Source organism: Fonsecaea multimorphosa (assembly GCF_000836435.1).
Source record: "Fonsecaea multimorphosa CBS 102226 unplaced genomic scaffold supercont1.15, whole genome shotgun sequence".
NCBI lineage: Eukaryota > Fungi > Ascomycota > Eurotiomycetes > Chaetothyriales > Herpotrichiellaceae > Fonsecaea > Fonsecaea multimorphosa.
The window spans coordinates 718,504-740,008 of record NW_015971649.1 but is presented as its reverse complement, the minus strand read 5'-3'; the positions used below and the strand labels follow the sequence as shown (position 1 = coordinate 740,008).

Here is a 21,505-nt window from a genome sequence, read left to right as displayed (position 1 = left end):
TTGTAGGCCCGTCTTTGCCTTATCCGGCGCCCCCGTTGAAAACCTCCTCCCAAACCCTGAAGACTGCCTCATCATATATCCCAATCCAGATCTCCTCGAACCATCCCCCCAACTCGGCCTCTCGCAAGCATTCCTGCAGAAGCTCCGCAACCTGTCTAGGCGGGCACTTCCAGACGCCGCAGCCCAGAGCAGCCAACATTAAGACACTCTGATCATGTCTCGCGGCCATGCGTAGTGCCATTCGGAATCTCTCCTTAACCGTCACCACGTCCTTGTCGAGTTTCCCGCGTATTTCCCCTACCGCCGCTTTCTTCTTGGAGCTCTGTTTCGGGACGAGCGGCGGGCAGGCCAAAGCCGCGACGCTCACGACGCTCACGGTCGTTCAGTCCTTCTTGGGCAGCGTTTCACAGTTGCCGGAGATTTCGTCCCGGAAAATCACCACCTGCGGTGAAAAGACGCCGGCACACTCGCCGGGGTTGTTGCGGTCTCGCTGGACCACTGTCCGCCAGGGATACTTCTCTCTCCACTGGTCCAGCGTCGGCCCAAGTGTTGATGAGTAGCAAAGTGCGTCCTCTTGTGTGGTGCCGAATCGGTGTCGCCAACCTCCAGCCAATTCCGCGTCGGAAGCGCACTTTAGCACTGCTGTTTTGTGCACATAGTCGGGGCGAGATTTGAGGAGTTGTCGGGTTAACGAGAATGTGTCGCCATATCGTACTTTGATGTTCGTGTATGTGTGTCCCGGGGAAGCGTTGTGGTCGAGGGGTTCGAGCTGTGACGGGAAGAAGGTCGACTGTGATTGTTCTTGGGTGATTCCCATACTCGTGAGGACCTGAGGCACCAGAGAAAGTGTGTCCTCCACCATGCCCTTGCGTTTTTACTTGGATGGTGGTTCTGTCGCAAACGAGGCACGGCCCTGGTATCGTTCGGCCGGTAGGTTATTGGTTGCCCGGGGTCGATTGTAGCGAGACATGATGTGAGAGTGAGATGGGAGTCACAAGAACCACAGGAAATGTACCTTTATAGTGTGTGCTCAGGAACGCGTCGTGCGCGTCTCGAAGCTTGTATCATTGAGCTGTTTACATGAGTCACTGCTGCACAATTGGAGGGATTCCCTGATCGGATAGGATTCTTGTTGGTCAATCAAAGGAAAGCAAGTTCACTACCTGCGCGTACCAAAGAGACATGATCCTAGTCTCTGTTTTCATGAAAGATCAAGGGAGACAAACTTGGTTTCCTCCTGTCTTCGTGTCTGTTCATCACATCTCGTACTCGTACACATTGTCTCCCGCATCCTTTGCCATAGTATTGACAACTCACGTTCACCCGCAAACCTAGTCGAACAAAGATAAGCAAATATCATTTGATTTTCCGAATCGTGGCGTCGCTGGCCTTCGAAGTCAATCCACGACTTAGGCCCGCACCAATCCCTCTGCCCAGGGTTGCAAGTGTACTCCCAGCGAAAGGATTGAGGGAGTTGGAATCATCCCCCTCTCCTGATTGCGGCGCCGTAGCCAGCTCCGCATCGCTATCTGATATAGTTGTTTTGCCACTTTCGTTTGGCGTTTTACCTGAACCGCCTGGGCTCTGCGTTTCGGAGGGACGAGAAACAGAGGAAGTCTTGGTCCGCGCTGACGCCAGATTTACAGATTTCGATCGTTGATGGGATTGAGTGAGAGCTAGAAACGCCGCCAGCGCAGTATCGGCGCCTCCAGGGCCGGTGTCGGTAGAAGAGTGCGACTGAGATGAAGGAGGGACGAGGAGACTTGTTGAGCGAGGGAGGTTCGAACTTCCTGCGCTGCTACGGCTGAGTTGATGGGTCAATTGGGGCGGTTCAAGGTAGGCATGCTCTTGATTGCTGGTGGCGAGGTTGTCCTCGGTTGACGGAGGATATGGTACAGTAAAAGTGGTGAGAGTCGCACAGGAGCAGCCACAGCCCGTAGGACAGGTGTCATGTTCATCTGGTTGTTCTTCGTCAAAACCATCCGCACCATCCTCGTCCTCAATTGGCGAAAGCTGTGATTTCTCAGCCGAAGACCGCCTCGATGCCGTCTTCTCGTGCTTTGCTAGTCGAGCACCAAACCATCCCTGAGCACAATCATAGCATGTCATATGCCCACACTGCAAGCAAGGCACCGCTAGGCTCCCGATTGAGGTATTGCAAATCGCACATGCACTTCGCTTGGGGGCTTTAGGAGCTCTCACTCCTGAACTTCGATGTGATAGAATGCACGGCGGACTTACACAATGCCATCCGATGGGTATGCCATTTTTCTCTATTGGTGCTAGGAGCTCTCCACAATTGCGACACAGGCATCTTATTTCCAGACCAAGATCCGTGGCACGAGATGTCAAAGTCAAGGTCTTTCTGCGTGGCCGCTCCAAACCATTGACGGGCGGTGGGTGAACAGCACTTGGCCGGCCATGTCCCATGTCGGACCTTTCTGCTGCCATTCCGTCGAATTTGAGAACCTCGGCGCGCTGTAAGTGCAACTGCCACACGTCGAGAACATGTGCATAGCTTTCCCGGTATGCCCTGCACTTTTTTTCGAGGACACGGTCCAAGATCGACGCGGATGAGTACCCGTCCAGATCGAATCTGTCCTGGTTGACCAGGCGTGTTTTAATCTTCCTGCGCTTTGGAGGCTTCTTGCCAAAAGTCTTCTCTGAGACCTCAGACTCGACCGCAGATACACCGCTGCGCCGACTTGCCGAAGTTCGCAAAGTGTTACTTCTCCGAGAACTCTGCGCGCCGGACGATGACAACGATGAGCGATTGCCTAGCTCGCGACTATCTTGACTTGCACCTTCGTGGTGATGGAACGACATCCGCGAACCCCTGTTCGCCGTTTGGCTGCCAAATATGCCAGAAGGTACCCAACCAGGGGCCAGTGACCCTGAGGGACTATATTTTTTCAGACTAGATGCAAACCCTGATGATGAACTTTGATTTGGAGGAGAGTTTGAGTACGACTGCGTCAAGGCCGACAAGCTTGCTCGCGCAGAAGAATAAGAAATGCCGGAAGTTGTTTTGTTGCTTGGCCGGTTTCCTTCAGGAGATGTTGAGACAGAGACAGCAGCTGAATAGGGCGAGGATTGCTCGTGAGAGTCATCAGCAATGAAACTTGCTGCTCTGGAAGAGAACTGGCTTCCCTGGCGACCTAAAACATGGTGCGGTCTGCGCCGGCTTTCAGAACCTCCTAGGCCTTGGACACTGGGGCCCAGAGGGACATTTTTGGATTGGATGAAGACATTTCCTTCCACATCGACATCCTTCTGAAAGAAGGATTTCGCGACGGTCCTGGATGGGAAGTAGTCACTTTGAGTGGGATAGATGTTGTCGGAAGGAAGATTGTGCCCTCTTGCTTGGGCCTCTCCTGGTATGACACCATTGTTGATGCTTGATGCTAGCACGCAGGCCAACGTAGCAAGCATTTGCACATCACCCAGTCTCTCGTAATGGTCGAAGATAGCAGGAAGCAGGTATGTCGAGCCGAATGGGTGGTTCCCCCAGCGCGTCCTTCCATACAGTTTGCGTCTTTCTAGGTTGTTGTCACTCTTTTTGGGAGGTCTTCCCATGGCATTTTTTGCGATCACTAACACGTCTTGCAAAGTAGGATCCCGCAGGCCCGAGAGAACTTCCAGAGGGACCAAGTCGGCCAAGACAAGACTGACAACCGTCCACACTGATTCAAGCTCTCTTAAGGACGCATTTCGAGCAACCGTAGCATTGTGTTTGCAAACGTCTGGGCCGTTTCCAGAGAGCTGGTACTCAACCGCCAGCTCGCGCTTTGAAGGAACTAGATCATCAAAGGTATGAATGGTCACAGCGCTCTTGCGCGGAGCATCATTCAGCTTGTTGGGACCACCGGTGGTAGAATGGTTGGATCGATCAGGCGAGCGCGACCGTTGCTGCAGACCAGAAGCCCCAACCCGGTATGATGAGACACCGGGAATATTCTGCTCAGTCTCGAATGAGGATGAGGAGCTGCTTGATGAATGCCATGACGAGTCTGATGTGTCAGAGTTGGAATCATCGTCTGCTGTTTTCGCCCCCCGGGTGGTTTTGCGGGCTGGTGAGCTCGCGTGTAGACGGCCAAAGCCTTCAAAGAGCCTGCTCGACTCAGAATCCTCGAGGTCTTTGACCCCTAAAGTGCTCAAAAAGGAGACAGGCTCATTCCCTTTGGCGGGAAAGAAGCAAACTAACTTTCCAGTCTCGGACCAAAGGGCACCGCAACCCTTTGCCAGCGGTACCAGAATGTTCGCTGAAGCGTCAAGACCTTCTCGCACGCCATCCAGTTGATCATCACTGTCACTGCTAGAGTCGTCGGCGCCAACCGTGCTCGTGTCCAGGATCTTTGAATCGACTAGCGATTCTCCAAGAACCCAAGCCACAATTTGTTCAAGATTCTGCTCTCTGAGCAAGTACCGCAGGACTGCTTCCAGACAGCCGCGTTTCCTGGAGGCATATGTCTCCGCAATGGTGTGTAACTCTGTAGTTATCAGTCTGTGCGTTGCTTCGTCCAGGAATCCGGACTTCTGCAAAGTCAAGACTGCGTTTGCATTCCGAGGGTACAACTTGGGAAATCTCATCTCCACTCTCAGGTAAACTTGACTCTGATCTTCCCCCCAAGGGGCTTGGAGTGACATGACAGCCTTTCGATGCGAGATATCGACGACCTCAAACTCTACCTTTTTGAACTTCTCTCCTACCTGCCGGATCTCTTCGGCCAATGTGTCAGGGTCCCAAGAAAATATCTTTACGTTCTTTAACCATGAGATTGGGTCCGTATTCTGCCGATTGTTGCCTCGTCCATGCATGCCGGATCTTTGCGCATAACGACCACCTTGGACCCAGCCGCGGAATTGGGAAACGGGTATTTTACTCATGCCGACACTGGTGCTTGAGCGAGGTCGGAAGTGCGTGAGGTGGCCGTGACGGGGGAACACCTCACTGCGAGGTGTCTCGTCCAAAGGGGAGTCGGCGTCCCCCGGTACGTCGCGAAAAGTCTTGTAAACAGCACCTCTTCGTGTGAAGTTCAGCCGTTGGACTTTGGAGACACCTTTTTCATACCCAATGTCTGCATATATGTCGGTCTCAAGTGCATGAAGCCTCAATTCCCTGTCTGTGCCCCAGGAGACCAGCTGGAAATCTCGATTATCAATGTTGTCGATAATTGAACCCCGAGCGCGCCACAGGAACTCTTTAACTTGACCCTCATGGCCCTTGAATGTTGCAACTGGCTTCACTGGACCATTCTCGAACGCTCCGTTGACTGCACGACGATCATATAGATGCAAGTCGCTGTTACCCCGCTGCGGCATGGCGAGCAGTCCCCATCCAAAAGGAGTATGACGGGCTCTCCACACAGGGAACGGAGTTTCAATGACGCGCTCCGGCGTGCTTTCTTCCCCATCGAGATCCCAGAACTTGATTGTCCGATCCAGGGAGCAAGTGACGATCTTGTGTTGAAGGTGACGGTTCCAGTCGATCCCATAGATTTTGGTGCCGTGGGCTTCGATGGTCCGTACAGGATATGCACCATTTCTGTCATCCCAAATGTGAAGGAACTTGTCATGAGAACTTGCAACAACGTGTTCATCCTGCCGGTTCCATTTGACCTGAGTTGCGCCAGCAAACCAGTCAGAAAAGGAGTTGACAGGCCTCGCTGGGGCTCGCAAGTCCCAGCTGTGCACGAAACTATCAACGGCGCAGGTTGCAAGAACGTCAGGATGATGGGCGGAAAAGTTGATGTCGGTTATTGCTCTCGTATGGCCGTGGAGGACGAATTCGATGGGATCCTGCCATGATCGAGCATCCAGGTTCCAAACCAGAGCTTTTTGGTTCGACGTACTGACAACCCAATAGTCCCTTGCAGCAAATGGAGACCACTGGACATCGGCAACTTCCCAGGGAGTCCGATGAGGGAGGTAACGTGGTGGAGAATAGGGAGAATCCAAATCAATGATGTGAAGCCCTTCTTTGGAAGCCAATGCGACATCGCGCCCGCTTGGAGAAATGGTCATGGATCCCACAGGTTGCTCGAGTCTGAAAGACGCATCTTGGCCGAACGTTTCGCTCTCGAACGCGGAAGCTGGACCTCTAGGAGCCATATCCGCTAGCGGCCTCTTTATCTCAATCAGCTATCCAAATTGCCGTCCTGGGTATCCGTCAAAGGTTCATCTCGCCAGACGGCTATGAAATGTAGGCCCGCCCAAGGCGTAACGCAGGGAGCTGGAAGCCTTCATCTCAAGCGGCGAGGTGGCAATCGCGTCTTGAAGATTGCGCTCTGCTGCAAGGGAAGCTCAGTGCATTTCAGACCGAGTAGCAGGTTGTCAAGAGCACTATGACTCGAAGAGGAGTTGCCGCTGAGGGTAGCGGAGGCGTACGAATGGCGATTGTTGGATGATTGTTGGATGTTCCTATGAACAATGTAGAGGACCAGGAAGCGAACAAGGCACGTCTGGAAAGGCTTCACTCAGCCAAATGCCAAGACCAATTACATAACATCTAAGTCATCATACGGCCTTGGCAAAGCCACTCTGCCAAAAAAGGGGCATCGAGCCTTGTCAAGATCATGAACGGAGACACTTCTTGATACTAATCATTCTATTGTTGAGTACCTAGGTCCCTAGGTACTTAGAGATACGTCTTTGGCTCTGGCAGAGGAGTACGCTGGTTCCAGATCTAGATACCGTCCCTATGAGAAGAGCATGCGGCGCGTTGCCAGCATCAACGACGAATCAACGATTCGTGCAGTCCAAGGGCCTTGGTATATGCATTAGGCATATGGTCCCTAGCGGACTGTTCTCGCAACTCTCTCTAATAGCATGGAGCGCATCTCAGTTGAATCATAGTCGCATATTCTCTTCTACACCGGTTGCTATTCGTCTCCGACGGGGCAGCCTTGAACTCAACACTTTATTCTGATGCTGCTACTAGTATTGGTTTCTGTTCCTCGAACCGCGGTTGTGCCAGTCCTTTGGCCGATGGTCAAGTTACTGTCACCCGTAAAACTCATCGTATCGCCTGTTGGTCCGCTCTGAAGCTATCTTTCTCCCCAGAAATGAAGACTTGAATGATGTCCGCAAATCGCAGTGATATACCTGCTGTCCCTAATCTGCGGAGAGTGCTTTCAATGACGCAAATGGTATTGGCTTTCATTTCGGCGATATTTGCGGCCAGTATCTTTGGCAGTGCAGCAATAGTTGCATCCAATATATGTGGCACTGGGTAAATGTTGGTAGAATCCATACTTTTACCTTCGCGAAGAAGCTGAATCTCTGGAAGCGAATTTAGTGGTTCGAACATCCCGTCCGGGAATGAAGATGCCCATGATACTGATGCCGAAGAACTCTCTGGTAGATAAAGCATGTAGCAATACCAGCAGATTGCGGCTGAGAAGAGGATTCGTGGCGTATGGATGGCAACAAGTGCACCCATGTTCGTCGATACAATCAGATTTTGCAGGAACAGGGCGTGCAGCAGGCATCTCTTAGAGTCCAGGGACGTAATCCACGATAGCACTGACTCGCGGATCAACGGAGAGACTTCGCTACCTTCTTTGCCGATTGCAATCTCAAGAATATTTAGGTCCGTGCTCAAGGCGAGGAAGTTATAATGCCATAGTGGAAGCAAGCTGAATGGAGCTTCCATTTGCAACGAAGGGTCGTACGACATTTTGAAGTCCTTTGGAGTGGACGCGTACCATGTGAGAAGGGCGGACTCGAATTTGCTCACCGTGTTAAACGAGAGGAGATTCAAATGTCGACATTCACAAATTGATGCACTGATGCCAGAGAGGCCGTTGTACACATTCAATATGTTGCGGTACTTCAAGCCTGGGTGCAACGGGGTAGTTGGCTCGCTATCACTCTGGACCCCTCCTTGTCCAACGTTGAAAGAAGTTGAAATTTCGGTTCGATAATTGGAGGTCGCGAAGTGCATCTCTCTTTGCTCTGCTCGCAGCAATGAAGCCCAAGTAGGTGCAGATGGAGCGCAGAAGAGCTCTGACGAAGAGACTGTTGGTATATGTCCTGCGTTGTGACGAAAGACCGGCTCGTGATGGAATAGTGCTGCGATCTCGGCGTCATGGATATAAAGTAGCACAGCTATCCTTCTCAGCTCTTCCTGTCTGACCCATGTCCTCCATGCTTTGTCCAGGGCCTCAGCAGAGAGATCGTCAGGAAGATGGAATGGTGGCGCCGGGTTGAACAACTTGTGGTGACGGGCAAGCGCAATGAGTGAACCATGGTAGGCAGCGGCCGTCGCTCGGTGAGCCGGGTCACCCGACAGCAGTGCGTAAGTCTGGCCGATCATAGAAGCCTTCACAATGTTCCAAGTTTGGTCAGTGGTTCTAGGAAGGGCGCGTTCCCAGGGAGCAACGAGAATAGCCTTGTTAACCCGCTCAAAGAGCATGGAACCTGTTTTGGCAGACATATCGGAGCCCAGGGACAGACAACCTGCCGAACAAATTGACAGGACTAACAGAGCGTTGCTGTGCGTTGGTCGAAAAGTTGGGCTGTGTATGAGAGGTAAAGCGACATTGAATCTGGTGAAAAAGAGGTGAATACACAAATTCATAAAGTCAATGGAGGGCAGCGGCTCATCCCGCAGGACTGGTCGCAGCTTATTTGCCATCTTCATACGATATGTTTCATCGATGTTGTCAAGAGACGTTGGGGAGATCTCCCCCGGCGTGACGGACCCAGAGTCTGGGTCGGACTCGTTCGCCATACCGGAAACCTGGACATACCAGATTCGTCGTAGATCAAGGACGGCGGGCCGAAACTTGGAATTCTCTGTCTTTTGGAGAGGCGGCGAGCTGAAGTTGTCGTCAAGATGCATAAGCTGTGGTTCAGGAAGTGTACTACTGAAGCCCATGTGTTCGAAGATGGTAAAGTCGAAGTCGTCTTCCAGGAGCCATTGTCCAGAGTGAGCGTCACTAAGTTGCTCTCCGAATGGATGTGTCTCGAGAGATCCACCGACGCTGAACTGATTGCTTTGTGAGTTTAGGGTGGCATCACCTCCAGATATCGCGGGTGTTGGCAGCATAGTCGCTGTCATTTGAGATTGACTGAACGTCTCAGCCGGCTGGAGGCTCTCTCCTAGAGTTTGCATTGCTCCTACCGGATTGCCTACAATATCTTGCGTTGGAGGACCCCGTGGAAAAGCGGGGTTGACTCTTGCACCTGGGCCTTGTACATTCTCAAGATGAGCGAAGCCTAGCAATTTCCCGGAAGAATGCGACGCTGGCGTTGTTTGGTTGTCGTACGAGGTGACCACTGGCCCCTCGAGATTCATGGATCTGGACGGCGAAGTAGAATTACCCGAGGGAGATGTGTCTTGATCTATCGCCTGAGATGCTTCCTTGTGCGTGGCTTTCTTGCCCGAAGCAGTGACATTCGAATCCTGGCTGTGGATTCTTGCATGACGGAGTAATGTGTCGCTCGATGAGTTAGTGTTGCACACCGATTGGGAGGCAGACTTCACCTACTGGCGGGGATAGGCCTTGCGGCATATGTGACAGCGGAATGGTTTCTCTTTGGTGTGAGATCTTATATGACGATGATAATGATCGGCTTTGTAGAACTCTCTGGAGCAAAAGGGACACTTTTTCCCCTTTCCTGTCCTGATTGCAACAGGCTTGGGCATTTGCGAATCCTGTTCAGTCTGACACCCGGGAGTCGGATTGGTCGACAGAGTAGTCGCCATCGCTTGCCGCTAGAAGAGCTAGTTCAACATTGACTGGACGGCTGTATCGGCGAAGGTGACCTGGATGGAGATGTTACCAGAACCTTGCTAAATTTTGTGCAGGTTGAATTGGGAGTGCGCTCGAGGAGTAAGCTGATTGTCGAAGGATATGAGGGCTTTCTAGGTAGCCGCCACCAACGGTACAAGTGCCAAGGTTGCTGACACTAAGATGAGATATAGGGAGGATTCGCAAATATGTCGGAATGCTGGGGGCATTGTTTCGGCTGAATATGGGGAAGCTGGCATAGGCGTGGAGAAGTCGCAGATCAGGATTCGAGGTTCCATGCTCGCGGGCGAATATCGCCCCGTGACAAGGCTGGTCGCGCTCCCACATGTCGCCAAAAGCCTCGGTTGGTGGACTTGTCCGGGTCTGCGAGATCCTTTGGGGCGGCCGTGGCGGCTTCAGATACGCCGGCTTTGACCGTCTTTGCTCGCCGATCTTTGGTGGCGTCCGGGTATCAAGAACGTAGAAAGAGCTATACTGAGGTGCCAGTGATTTGTACTCGAGCCACATTCAACATCAGAGATTGATTCCTCAACCAATCGTCTAATAGATGACTTTGCCATAGTATATATAGATATCCAATGACGCCTAAAGATCATGTGCTTAAAGTTGCTGAACCGGAGACGGGATCCTGCGTGGAAGCCCCCAAACAACTGGCTTATAGAAATCACTCTTTTGGTGACATCAGACGTCGGGTGCATCTAGCGCTTAGATCCGTGCGGCTCTGCTGATCTGGAAGATCCAAATAATGTTGGAGGGATGCGTTCGCAAGCAGTGATGAGCTCTGCGCTAGTATGACAGGCGGCAAATACAAATCGGTCTGGACGGACCAAAACGTACTTCCTCCCGCCAACATCCTTTTTAATCCGATACATGTCGTATCCGGTCGGGTAGGGCCGGTTTCTGCAAAGTTCTGAAGCCGCAAACTCGTCCCCAGTTGCTATACGATACACATTTTGCTGGGGGATATCACACGGAGTGCTTGCCGGACGACTCACGAGGGATGGTGAATGGATGAGGAAGAAAGCAGATTCCTTCCGGATTTCGTTGTTGGAAACATTCTCCAGATCCAGGTCTCTGAGATCCGACCATGCTTTCTCCGCCTGCTCCACATCATCAATCACGACGACGAGTCGCAGCAGTGCATTGGTCCTTGGCCCATTGAGTAGCACGTCATCAGTAAATTGGACTCTCACAAGTGGATCTTTGGTCGAGGGGTAAACCGAACAACAGTACACTTGTGGCAAGCAATATCCGCCTGCTAGGTCAGGGAGGAACGCCATTCCGGGGCCGAATCTGTATCGTTGCATGCCGTTCGCGCGTGGGCCTCGCTCGAGCTTATGTCTCAGGCTGGGGACAAGTTGCATCAACCACAAGATCCAATCCCTAAGAAAGATCTTCATGGGGTTCCGAGCCGTTGTCAGATTTCCGTTGGCCACTGTAGCAGCAAGTGAGCGGTCCAACTGCTGCTTTCGTTCTAAAAACCACCCGTTGAAGAGGGTTTCATAGCTTCCATCGAATTCGGGCCGACAGGCTAGTGCGAGCCTCCATGCAATACCTGAAGCGTCTCGGAATCCTGAGACAATGCCCTGGCCGCCGACTACATCTGTCAGTGCTATTTCAAGTTTGTAACCATCAAATACGTACACGGAGGCATAACGTGGGCTGCATCCCCACAGAGTAACACTCTTCCGACGGACCACTTGTTGCAGCTTCGGGCAGCAAAAGTGAAAGGCCTCGATCGCAGAACGTGGATGCAATCAACCGGGTATTGCACAGGATCTTTCAAACTGCCCGGGTTTCGTGTAAGTCGTAAGTCATGTACAGGAACATGTCACTATGTAGACGGTGGGGTCCTTACCCATAATCCGCGCCGGGGTGAGTCAGGTATGGCAGGACGATTTCAGATGTCCTATCCCAAGTAGCCATTTCCTGTGGATCCTCTCCCTTGTCCACCACGAATTCGAATCTCCAGAGTCTTTCGTTCCGTGGCCCGAAACTTCCACAGACCGAGGGTCTGTCAGGATTGCCAATGAATCGAAAATTTGGTGGAAAGAATTTGTCGTAGACTTGTTCAGGGGTGTAGTTGAGTTTCCAGAGAGGGAAGTGTGGATGTGTCTCTGGCGTAGGGAGGTTCATGTGCCAGTTCATCGCTACCCACGTCTCTTGGTATTCGTAGCTAGCGTCTTGTCAATTTGCCTGGTGTGCCTTGTGCAGTAAATGTGACTTACCCAGAAAGTGTTTGGAGGGAAACCCCTTTTGGTTCCAGATAGCGTTTGCGTGTGAACCCGGTTTTCCCATCTGCTCCTACAAAGAACTTCCCCTGAATAGTGCGCTGTGTGCCGTTGTTGTCGATGTACAGTGCTCGAACGAAGTCCTCGTCTTCTTCGATACCCACAATCGTTGACCCCAGACGCAGCTGCGAGCTTGGACAGCTGCTTGCAGCCATACGGATATTCTTTTCCATTACTGGCTGTTTGTGGCAGATAACACCAACGTGGCCGGTTCCCCCGTCGCTGGTGCCTAGATTCATACTCAGGAATGGCTTGGTCATGAGCCCATGCTTTCCAGATGTGAAGAAGGTCCAACCAATATGTTGTCCGATCTCGCCGTGTACCTTCCCATACAAACCCAGTTCCTGTAAAAGTCGAATCCCGTCCTCATCCAGAGCAATACCACGCGGATCTGTCACGATCTCCTGCTCTTTCTCCAAGACAACATTCTTGACAGACATTCGACCTAAAAGAGCACTTAGCAGTGCTCCAGTCGGCCCACATCCACATATTATCACATCGGTGGTTTCGAAACCATCGTTTTCCTCTGGAGCGGTCATTTGTTGGTCTCGGTGAGTGGTAAAAGCTCCAAAAGCAGAACTCTGAGTCAAACACAAGAACATAGGTGGGAAAGGACGACTTCTTATTTGAGTGGGCTCTTTCACCCAGCACTCATTCTAGATTCTCATATGGGGCCACCGGTCTAAGAAAGTATCCTCACACGGACGACGAAGTGCTGGGGTAGGAGGCCCCTCAACAGACAACAATCCATACCTAGATTGTTGTTGCGGTCCTCTTCCGGATCTTACTAGAAAACTTGCTATGTCTCATGGACTGGAATGAGAGTTGGACTCGCCAAGGAGCACCGTATCCAGGTCAATGCTCTCATGGTGGGGTGCCTCCAGAGGTGGGACATCCTTCTCGTATCCTTCGATCAGGGGAATATTTCAGGATGCGGGACACTAAAATGCGGGGACATGCTGAAGGCGCGACAGGTTAAGGCTGTCACCACGTGTGTCGTGTCGAGATCCAACCGACTGGACAACGGTATTCCTTTTCCATCCCGAATGCACTTTGTAGAAGCTCAAGGGTGGGTATGAGCTATTGCTCGTGAAGGTGTACTGCTCAGGGTTTCATGTCGAAGTCGTCTGGCAGTGTGGCTTATCAGTGAGAAAGAGGCATTGCTGGTGCACAGACATCGAATAGTGATGACAACATCACGACTGTCACTGCAACAAACACTTCCGTCTTCCAATCCTCAAATCCTGCGAGGAAGATAGGCTGAGCGGTAGAGACAGACAATTACCTAGCATGGTAGGGGGAACGACATGCTTGCAACGTAACTCGAGTCATGCTCTGTCATCAGAATCATGACGCCAAGATTATTCACGAGTCATGGGGATTGAATGGAAGGCGCAGTTGAAGCAGCGCCATATCAATCAGAGTGACTCAAACGACAGTGACAACCCATTCAATTGCCTCAGCAAAGCAGCCGCTGTTTGGAGAAAGAAGCACTCATATCGACTGGCCCGTGTACCGCACCATTGACCTGCCACCTCTTCTTTCACGCGCTGTTGCTATCGCTCTGCCCCACGTTAACTGCGGTCCCAATACCTATTCAGACGTCCTCCCACGACTTGCTTTCTGTTCGGTCGTCCATTCCATTCTGACCTTGCCGGCGGGGTTGCTGAGAGTTGAGCTCTCCGAGACTGTTGAGGTCCAAGCCCTTTGATCTGCCCCTGTGGCCAGGTGAACATACAATACCTTTGCGATGGCGTTGCCGAAACGAATTGTGAAAGAGACGGAGAGGTTGATGGCAGAGCCGTAGGTCCCTTTCTGGCCTGTGCGCTGAGTCGTCCATCTAAGTCTTTTCAAGTGTCCCAGGAATTAGCGCAGTGCCTCACGAAGACAACCTGCGGTACTTCGATGTCAGCATACATGGCCCTTCACAATCTCCATATGAAGGTACGTCGGTATATCACCAGCCCTCTGCCAGGAGACGCGTCTGATTCTCTGCAGGTGGCGTTTTCAAGCTCGAACTCTTTCTGCCAGACGACTATCCGATGACCCCTCCCAAGATCAGATTTCTGACAAAGATATACCATCCAAATATTGACAAGCTCGGTCGAATCTGCCTGGACGTACTGAAGAGTGAGTACTTTGTCCCTTGGGTTGGACTAGACCTAATCTTTTGTCAAGGCAATTGGTCGCCTGCGCTTCAGATCAGAACGATTCTTCTCTCCATTCAGGCTTTGCTAGGTGCACCAAACCCGGATGATCCTTTGGCAAATGATGTTGCTCAGCGCTGGAAGGAGGACCAGGAGGCTGCGATCCAAACAGCAAGAGAGTGGACCAGAACCTATGCCATGCCATGATTGCAATTTTCACTTTTGATGATCCAGGTCCAAGGGAAGGTTGCCGAAGATGGGGAATTCGATGAAGGTGTAGCATGGAACGTGCAACGATCTGATGAGACTTCAGTTTTGACGCCATGACAGAGAAGAAAGGCTCCTGCCTTTCGACACTTTCAGCACGATGGGCTCTATTATCAATGACGAATACAATAGAAGATTCTTGGTTTGAGGTCGTTTCTCTGTACTATGGTGAGTCGTTCTGGATTCTTGCTGAATCTGCTTTTCAAACCTTTCATATGGACTTGACTCTGTGTCGTCCCCTGTTGTTCGTCCATGTTCTTAGGGACAGAGCGCATCCCGTCATCTCGGTCTTTGTCGTTCATGATATGTCGTCCATCCTGACCATTTGGCGGCCGATTTTGATATGTGATTCGCGCGACACGGCGACATCATCGCTTCAGGGACCGGCTGGAGACTGGTGCGCGCAATTGGTCGATTTTGTACCCGCCGCTGACGCTCGGCGTGAACTGAAGCAACATTTACAGTGAAACTGTTGACCCCAAACCACGTTGTCCCTTTCCCTTTCGCTTTCATCGACAGCAAAGACGTCCACCATGGAGCAGAGCCGGTGGAGTCTCGACTCCGATGAGATGGCCTCGTGCCTACCCTCGCGGCCATCAACGCCGCAGGCCGTCAAGGCCCTCCTTCGTTCCCCGGGGTCCCCCTTCAGGACTCTGGGGAAGAAGTTGAGCCTGACGTCCTTGTCTGTGCGGAGTCGAAAGGCTTCGCCAGACAGAGGGGATGGCACGAGGCTGAAGGATCACGTGAGTGATGCTTCACATTCTGTCGCACCCCTCTACAACAGACGTAGAGGCGCGTCTTTTCGGCCCTTGTCAATTGTAACTGGGAAGCCGTTTGAATTTGATGTGAATCGGGCAATGGAAATTGTCCAAAATCACCCAAATTCCTTCTCTCCAACCCGCGACCCTGTCAAGCAAAGCCACTCCTCCAACATCATGAAAGTCCCACGAGAAGACGACGAGAAGACAATCAAACCTGCGCGATCTTTCATCATGCCAGGGTCGGACCTCTCTTCTCAACCTGACAATGTCGCACCCTCATCTCCAGAAAGTGCCAACAATGCCCAGATTCATCACACAGTCATCAAAGGACCTTTCTCCCATTTGACAAGAATCCCAGCACCAGACATCAGCCAGCATCCAATGAATCAGCCTAATCCCTTTACCTCCACGAGTGACGCGCCTCACCTGCTCACCACGTCTAAGAAAGAAGAGATCAAGCGACTGGTGAAAGAGGCCAGACGACGATTTGATGAGAAGGAGCGTGAAGCTGAGCGTGAGGAGGCCGAACGTGAAAAGGCTGAACATGAAGCTCGACTACAACACAGAATCAAGTTCGGGACATTGCCAATGCCTGGAAACGCGTTTATTAGAGGAAATTACGACAATGGCAAACTCCAAGAGCACCCATTCAGCGCGAAGCCAATCCTCACAGAAGACTCTATGAGTCCACTTCGACCAGAGCCGTTCGCCTGTCGACCCATCTTGTCTCGTCCGATGCCTCGACAAAGCTCTGACACTGCGAACACGTACGATCTCAGCAAGAACCTGTCAACATTTCAAATTGGTGCCGAGAACGTCCAGACTGATATCTTCAACGTCTCCAACGAAGGCTCACCCATGGCTGGGACATCGACTCCAGGCAGAACTCCCGTCGATAGTGGCAAGTTAGTTGCTACTCCACTTTCAGAGGGATTTGAGCAGAAGAAGTCTGGTCTCCGCAAGGTCAGTGGTTTGTTCAAGACAAAGTCTGAGAAGCCTCAGCCCGACTTTGCCTCGCCTCAGAATACTGACATGCTTCACCGACCCGATCTTGTAAGTTCTGCCTCTCCTTGGTTTGATGTTGTGGCAGGTTGGGTTAACAGCTAGCTCTAGGAATGTTATCTGCGCACTGCCACCAACAATCACAGCTATGACTATGATGAAGGGCAGCCATATTCACGTCACCCAAACACAAGCCGGGCTTGGCACTCTCGCAATCTCAAATGCACCACTTGCCTCGATGGCTGCTGCGCTGTCTGCGGTCGCGCTTGCTGTGCCTACAAAGCTGCGGCACTCGCCGTCAAGATCCACAAGGACAATCCAGAATCCCTAAAGGCGGCAGAAGAGAGACTCCTGCAGATTGCTTTCCTCTTCCCATACGGCCAAGAAGCACCCACTTTCCTCCAATGCACCAAGGGTGGCGAGATCGGCTGCGGCAAGATGGTCTGTCCCGATTGCTGTGGAGAATGCCCCAACCCGATCTGCAAGGATATTCAATGTCGAAAGTGCAAGAAGAACCCATGGGCGGAATGCTTGTGGCATGATGAGGACATGAATCGCCGCGCTCTTTGAATGGCTGAGACATGAATCAGGGTGCATGAATCAGGTTCATGGACAAGGAGATGAAGATGAGTGGCACGGAAGGGCTTTGGCGCTGCTTCTCTTGGATGACAGGACATCAAGATGAGAGCCTCTGTGAAAACATGACAAACGTGTACAGTTAGCTGAAAGAACCTACCCTTTGGTAGTAGGGCATTGACTCGAGAGATCTCGCCAGATCAGAGCGAGGCATCATAACTCAGGACATGAGATTGATGATGGATATTGTAAAAGGCAAGCAGGCTTCGATCCAGGATAGGGGTTGTTCCGCCTCCAATCACGTGTGTGGTGTAGATACCTAGCTCGCTAGGTATCGAAGCGCTGCGCTATTGTGCCTCTACTCGAACGTAGCATGATTCTTGGCAATTAGCTAATGGCGCACACTGCAGAATTGCAACTCCGCCGCAGACATTGAAACGGCCGATTGCGTTACCAACTTTCATCCCACTTCCACGAACCATCGAAGAATAGGTACAGCATCAATCGACCGTTAAGATGCGTACCTACGACGATACCTTCAGCGCCACCAAGATCTACCCGGGCAAGGTCAGTAATGCCACTCGCACGCACTTTCCCCCGTCCCGGTCAGCGAGTTGCTTGCGCCAGCAAAGACCACAACGGCGAGTTTCGCACGTTTTGTAGAAATTGCCATCACTGACATGCGGATTCGATGTTCTACAGGGCAAGCTCTACGTCCGCGGCGACAGCAAGATCTTCCGATTCCAGAATGGCAAGACCGAGTCCCTTTTCTTGCAGCGCAAGAACCCAAGAAGAATAGCCTGGACCATGCTCTACCGACGCATGCATAAGAAGGGTATCTCAGAGGTTAGTCTCGAAATCAACCCTATCTTTACACCGTGGCGGAGTACTGGTCGAAAAAGTTGGGATCTGTTTAATCCATTTCAAAAAGAGGAGGAACACACGTCCCGAGCATTCAAACCTGACCTCTTCTTTATCTCGCTGCGCACACTTCTACAACACCAACACCGGGCCACTAACGTTATTTTCCACACATCCAGGAAGTCGCCAAAAAACGCACCCGCCGCACAGTAAAACACCAGCGAGCCATCGTGGGCGCTTCCCTCGACGTGATCAAGGAACGCCGCGCTCAACGCCCCGAGGCCCGCGCCGCGGCCCGTCAGGCAGCGATCAAGGACGCCAAGGAGAAGAAGGCTGCTAGTGAGAGCAAGAAGAAGGCCGAGAAGGCGAAGAGTGCGGCGAACGCTGCGAGAGGCCAGATCACGAGCAAGCAGGGCGCCAAGGGAGCACCGAGCAAGGTGCAAGCAAAGAGCCGATAGACCGTTTTCAGTGGTTCGAATTGAGGGGGATTGGGAGACTCATTACTTTTGTAACGAAGATGAAGGTAGAGAGACCCTGGCGGATGGCTGGTAGGAACCTTCGCGCAGTCAGTTCGATGGCGTCAATTGAGATGGGCTCACACGAAATTCCAACGCGATAAAAAGGGCTTTCAACTGGAAAGCGCTGGTTGCTCGTCTTGCTGCAAAAACACTCGCATTGTTGGGGCGGCTTGACGAGAGGAATGCTTGAAAAACAGGACAGAAATTGACAAAGTCTACATCTTATGTGATTCAGGTCCCTTGTTAGTCTTCTCAAGTCCCGCTCTATATGGGGATATCTGCATCTGTGACAATGAATGCTTGTCCATTGTGAAAGGGTCGAATCCAAGCACAGGCTTCGAACGTCTCTCAAACCATTTGCATCAGCTCTTCGTCAAACTTCGGCCTTTCTGCTGTAATTGCGGACACGTCTTGCTTGCGGCCGGGTGCTGCTTGCGGCTTCACCTTCGTCTCCCGTGAGCCAGGTGCACTCTTCGACCTAGAAGGTCGGCGTGCGCGAATTGTATAAGCACGGAATAAAGCAGCTTCTGTACTTCTCCACAAGATACTCTCCGAGCCAGCCAGCGCTCCCATTGCACAAATGGCTGAAAGCGGGAGAGTCCCCGACCGCATGCAGACATCCATAGCTATTTGGGGGGCGGCGAAGCTGGAGATCCTGTCAGAGAGATGGTCCAACCACACAAATTCGACCAACCCCGTCTCCAATATGCCGTAGGGACATTTTACCCAGGTACGTCAATCCCCCAAACTGGTCCCGAATCGATCGACGAAGAAGTCCTCGACCCTCTGCAGCACTTGCCTGTCACTCTGTTTCTTGACCCCTTTCGCGTCCGCCCCCATCGTCCCCGGGATTTTCCAATTATTGACCCCCCACCACCACTTCCTGACTTTTGCCCCCAAACTCTGTCCCTGGAACTTACTCCCACGGTTCCAGTGACGCCATCCGAACATGACCAAGTTCCACAGTATCCCCTGCACCAGGGGCAAAAACACTTGATCTCGGATCGTGATGAAGGCGATTCTCCAGTTCGAGTCCGCGGTTTTGATGCTCGCGAGGTAGGACTGTTCGAAGCGGAAGTCGGGGATCGGAGGAAATGACCTGGTCCGTGGACGAGGGCGGATGATGTCGCTGGGGATGGTAGACTCAGAGGAGCCGCTTAGGGAGTGAGAGCGAGACCGGGGAGGGGAGATGGTCTCGACTTCCCCGGGGAGCTTTTTGGACGCGGCGGTTGAGGGGTTGATGTCGTGTTCTGGAGATGGGTGTTTTTTGATGTGAGCGGATTGTATGGTGGAGGCGATCTCGGTCGCGGCGGAGGCCATCTTGGGTGAATAGAAGACGTGTCGTAAATGAGGTAGACGATGAAATTGTGATGTTACCTAGGTACCCAGGTAGGTAGACATTCAGGTGTTCGTAGCGTCGTCGCAGGAGCTCGGAACGGAACATCTTCGGCTAAAGCGATCAATGCATCATTTGATGCCCCACACGCCATGCCAATTCTCTGATCGAAAGTCTCACCAAAAAAAACATCTTGATGCTGTCGACAAGGTGTGTATCTGCGCGACCACGGATCTTCCCAGTCCGATCTTCTTCCTCATTGCTCCTTCGTACCTATTCGCCCTTCTCTTCTCCTACGTCTTCCCTATCTCTGGGGCCTCTGCCCACCCCGCTCCGCAAGATGACGACCAAATCATTCAAGCTGCTCTGCTTGGAGAATCCCCTCCTCGACATCCAGGGCGTTGGGTACGTACCTACTTCTTCTTGACATGAACTCCCCCGCCTTCCGGTCTTCCCATACCGGTATATAAATCTCATCGCTCTGCAGTGATCCTGCTATGCTCGAAAAGTACGGCCTGAAACTCAACGACACGCTGCTGGCCGAACCCCACCAGATGGGCCTCTACGACGACCTGATCCAGAACCGCAACGCAAAGCTGATCCCCGGGGGTGCGGCGCAAAACACCGCCAGAGGCGCACAGTACATGCTACCGCCCGACAGTGTCTGGTATATCGGGTGCGTGGGCGATGACGACTACGCAAAGATCTTGAGAGAGAAGTGTAAGGAAGAAGGTACATCAGACCACTTTTTGCTGGTCTCCTCCCCCTTCCAAGCAGACAGGGCATTGACGAGAAGGAAACTATTCCATGCAGGACTGCACGTCGAGTACCGCGTCGACCCTAGCACACCCACTGGGAAATGCGGCGTCATAATCACAGACCACCACCGCACAATGTGCACTCATCTCGCCGCCGCCAACGAATACAAACTCGAGCACCTCCTCGAACCGCGGATCTGGAGCATGGTCGAAGCGACTTCCGTGGCGTTCTACGTCGGCGGCTATCACCTGACAGTGTGCCCCCCAGCAGCCATGGCACTCGCCAAACACGCTGCCGAGACGAACAAGATCTTCATGCTGAGCCTGTCCGCTGGGTTTATTCCACAGTTCTTCAAGGAACCGCTCGCCGAGATCTTGCCGTACTGCGATTTCGTGTTTGGGAACGAGAACGAGGCCAAGACGTGGGCGGAGTCTCAGGGCCACCCTTCCTCTATTTCAATGCAAGAGTGCGCCAAGCTGATGGCCAAGCTGCCCAAAGTCAACGAAAAGAGACCAAGGGTGGTGATTGTCACGCAGGGCACCGACCCGACCATTGTGGCCGTGGCTGAAGCCGGGAAAGAAGAGGTGGAGCTCAAGGAGTACTCGGTGCCGGTCATCGACGAGAACCTCATCAACGACACGAATGGCGCGGGTGATGCTTTCGCAGGTGGCTTCTGCGCCGGCGTGGTCCAGGGCGATCCTTTGGAAGACTGTATCAAAAAGGGCCAGTGGCTAGCAAGGTTGAGTCTGCAGGAATTGGGCCCTGCGTAAGTCTCTTGCAATCTTCCTCAACGGCTCGATCTCTAACACGTGTCCCCCTACAGATATCCCCGGCCGAAGCAGACATACAAGGCTTAAACGAAAGGTCTCTTCGGATTTGGTATTGCATGAGTCCGGTGTTCCTGGAATTTCCCAGAAGAATGTACCACTACGGGCGCTTTAAGAGCGGAATGGCCTAATTCAACAAGGCCTCCGGAGAGATGTGAGTTATGATACCACGTCATTTACGACTTATGGAAAAGGAACTTGATGCCGGAACCTTAGAGCCATGAGATGACATAAAAGGAGACTGCTAAAGAAGCAGGAACTCAAATAGAAGCCACAAAGACCGGAGTCAAGTCTGATTGACCACCGGTCTCTATTCGCCCCTGCTCAGAGTCGTGTTCGTAAGCAAGACCTTCCTGATGCTTCTGGGATCTGGTCAGTGATGACGCCGCCCCCTGAGATCGG

At 52.3% G+C, this 21,505-nt stretch overlaps 9 protein-coding genes across 9 annotated transcripts; 4 read left to right on the top strand and 5 right to left on the bottom strand.

The window, feature by feature from the left end:
- Window positions 1-382: 382 nt before the first annotated feature.
- On the bottom strand, window positions 383-817 carry Z520_07617 (uncharacterized protein; the record flags this gene model as incomplete). Its single annotated transcript, XM_016778114.1, has 1 exon — window positions 383-817. One exon carries the CDS (start codon window positions 815-817, stop codon window positions 383-385), a length of 435 nt encoding a protein of 144 aa, XP_016631020.1.
- A 539-nt stretch (window positions 818-1,356) lies between these two features.
- Z520_07616 (uncharacterized protein) lies at window positions 1,357-6,111 on the bottom strand (the record flags this gene model as incomplete). Its single annotated transcript, XM_016778113.1, has 2 exons — window positions 1,357-2,085; window positions 2,242-6,111. 2 exons carry the CDS (start codon window positions 6,109-6,111, stop codon window positions 1,357-1,359), a joined length of 4,599 nt encoding a protein of 1,532 aa, XP_016631019.1.
- A 904-nt stretch (window positions 6,112-7,015) lies between these two features.
- Z520_07615 (uncharacterized protein) lies at window positions 7,016-9,301 on the bottom strand (the record flags this gene model as incomplete). Its single annotated transcript, XM_016778112.1, has 1 exon — window positions 7,016-9,301. One exon carries the CDS (start codon window positions 9,299-9,301, stop codon window positions 7,016-7,018), a length of 2,286 nt encoding a protein of 761 aa, XP_016631018.1.
- A 1,155-nt stretch (window positions 9,302-10,456) lies between these two features.
- On the bottom strand, window positions 10,457-12,489 carry Z520_07614 (uncharacterized protein; the record flags this gene model as incomplete). The annotated part of the gene is made up of 4 exons (XM_016778111.1): window positions 10,457-11,361; window positions 11,403-11,545; window positions 11,617-11,934; window positions 11,987-12,489. The coding sequence occupies 4 exons, from the start codon at window positions 12,487-12,489 to the stop codon at window positions 10,457-10,459; spliced, it is 1,869 nt and encodes a 622-aa protein (XP_016631017.1).
- A 1,310-nt stretch (window positions 12,490-13,799) lies between these two features.
- On the top strand, window positions 13,800-14,403 carry Z520_07613 (ubiquitin-conjugating enzyme E2 N; the record flags this gene model as incomplete). Its single annotated transcript, XM_016778110.1, has 4 exons — window positions 13,800-13,852; window positions 13,905-13,993; window positions 14,048-14,179; window positions 14,228-14,403. The coding sequence occupies 4 exons, from the start codon at window positions 13,800-13,802 to the stop codon at window positions 14,401-14,403; spliced, it is 450 nt and encodes a 149-aa protein (XP_016631016.1).
- Window positions 14,404-14,996: 593 nt separating this feature from the next.
- On the top strand, window positions 14,997-16,796 carry Z520_07612 (uncharacterized protein; the record flags this gene model as incomplete). Its single annotated transcript, XM_016778109.1, has 2 exons — window positions 14,997-16,277; window positions 16,338-16,796. The coding sequence occupies 2 exons, from the start codon at window positions 14,997-14,999 to the stop codon at window positions 16,794-16,796; spliced, it is 1,740 nt and encodes a 579-aa protein (XP_016631015.1).
- Window positions 16,797-17,318: 522 nt separating this feature from the next.
- Window positions 17,319-18,121, top strand: Z520_07611 (60S ribosomal protein L24; the record flags this gene model as incomplete). The annotated part of the gene is made up of 3 exons (XM_016778108.1): window positions 17,319-17,369; window positions 17,505-17,648; window positions 17,843-18,121. The coding sequence occupies 3 exons, from the start codon at window positions 17,319-17,321 to the stop codon at window positions 18,119-18,121; spliced, it is 474 nt and encodes a 157-aa protein (XP_016631014.1).
- A 795-nt stretch (window positions 18,122-18,916) lies between these two features.
- Z520_07610 (uncharacterized protein) lies at window positions 18,917-19,501 on the bottom strand (the record flags this gene model as incomplete). Its single annotated transcript, XM_016778107.1, has 1 exon — window positions 18,917-19,501. The coding sequence occupies one exon, from the start codon at window positions 19,499-19,501 to the stop codon at window positions 18,917-18,919; it is 585 nt and encodes a 194-aa protein (XP_016631013.1).
- Window positions 19,502-19,857: 356 nt separating this feature from the next.
- On the top strand, window positions 19,858-21,133 carry Z520_07609 (uncharacterized protein; the record flags this gene model as incomplete). The annotated part of the gene is made up of 4 exons (XM_016778106.1): window positions 19,858-19,922; window positions 20,005-20,249; window positions 20,331-21,042; window positions 21,100-21,133. 4 exons carry the CDS (start codon window positions 19,858-19,860, stop codon window positions 21,131-21,133), a joined length of 1,056 nt encoding a protein of 351 aa, XP_016631012.1.
- Window positions 21,134-21,505: the final 372 nt, after the last annotated feature.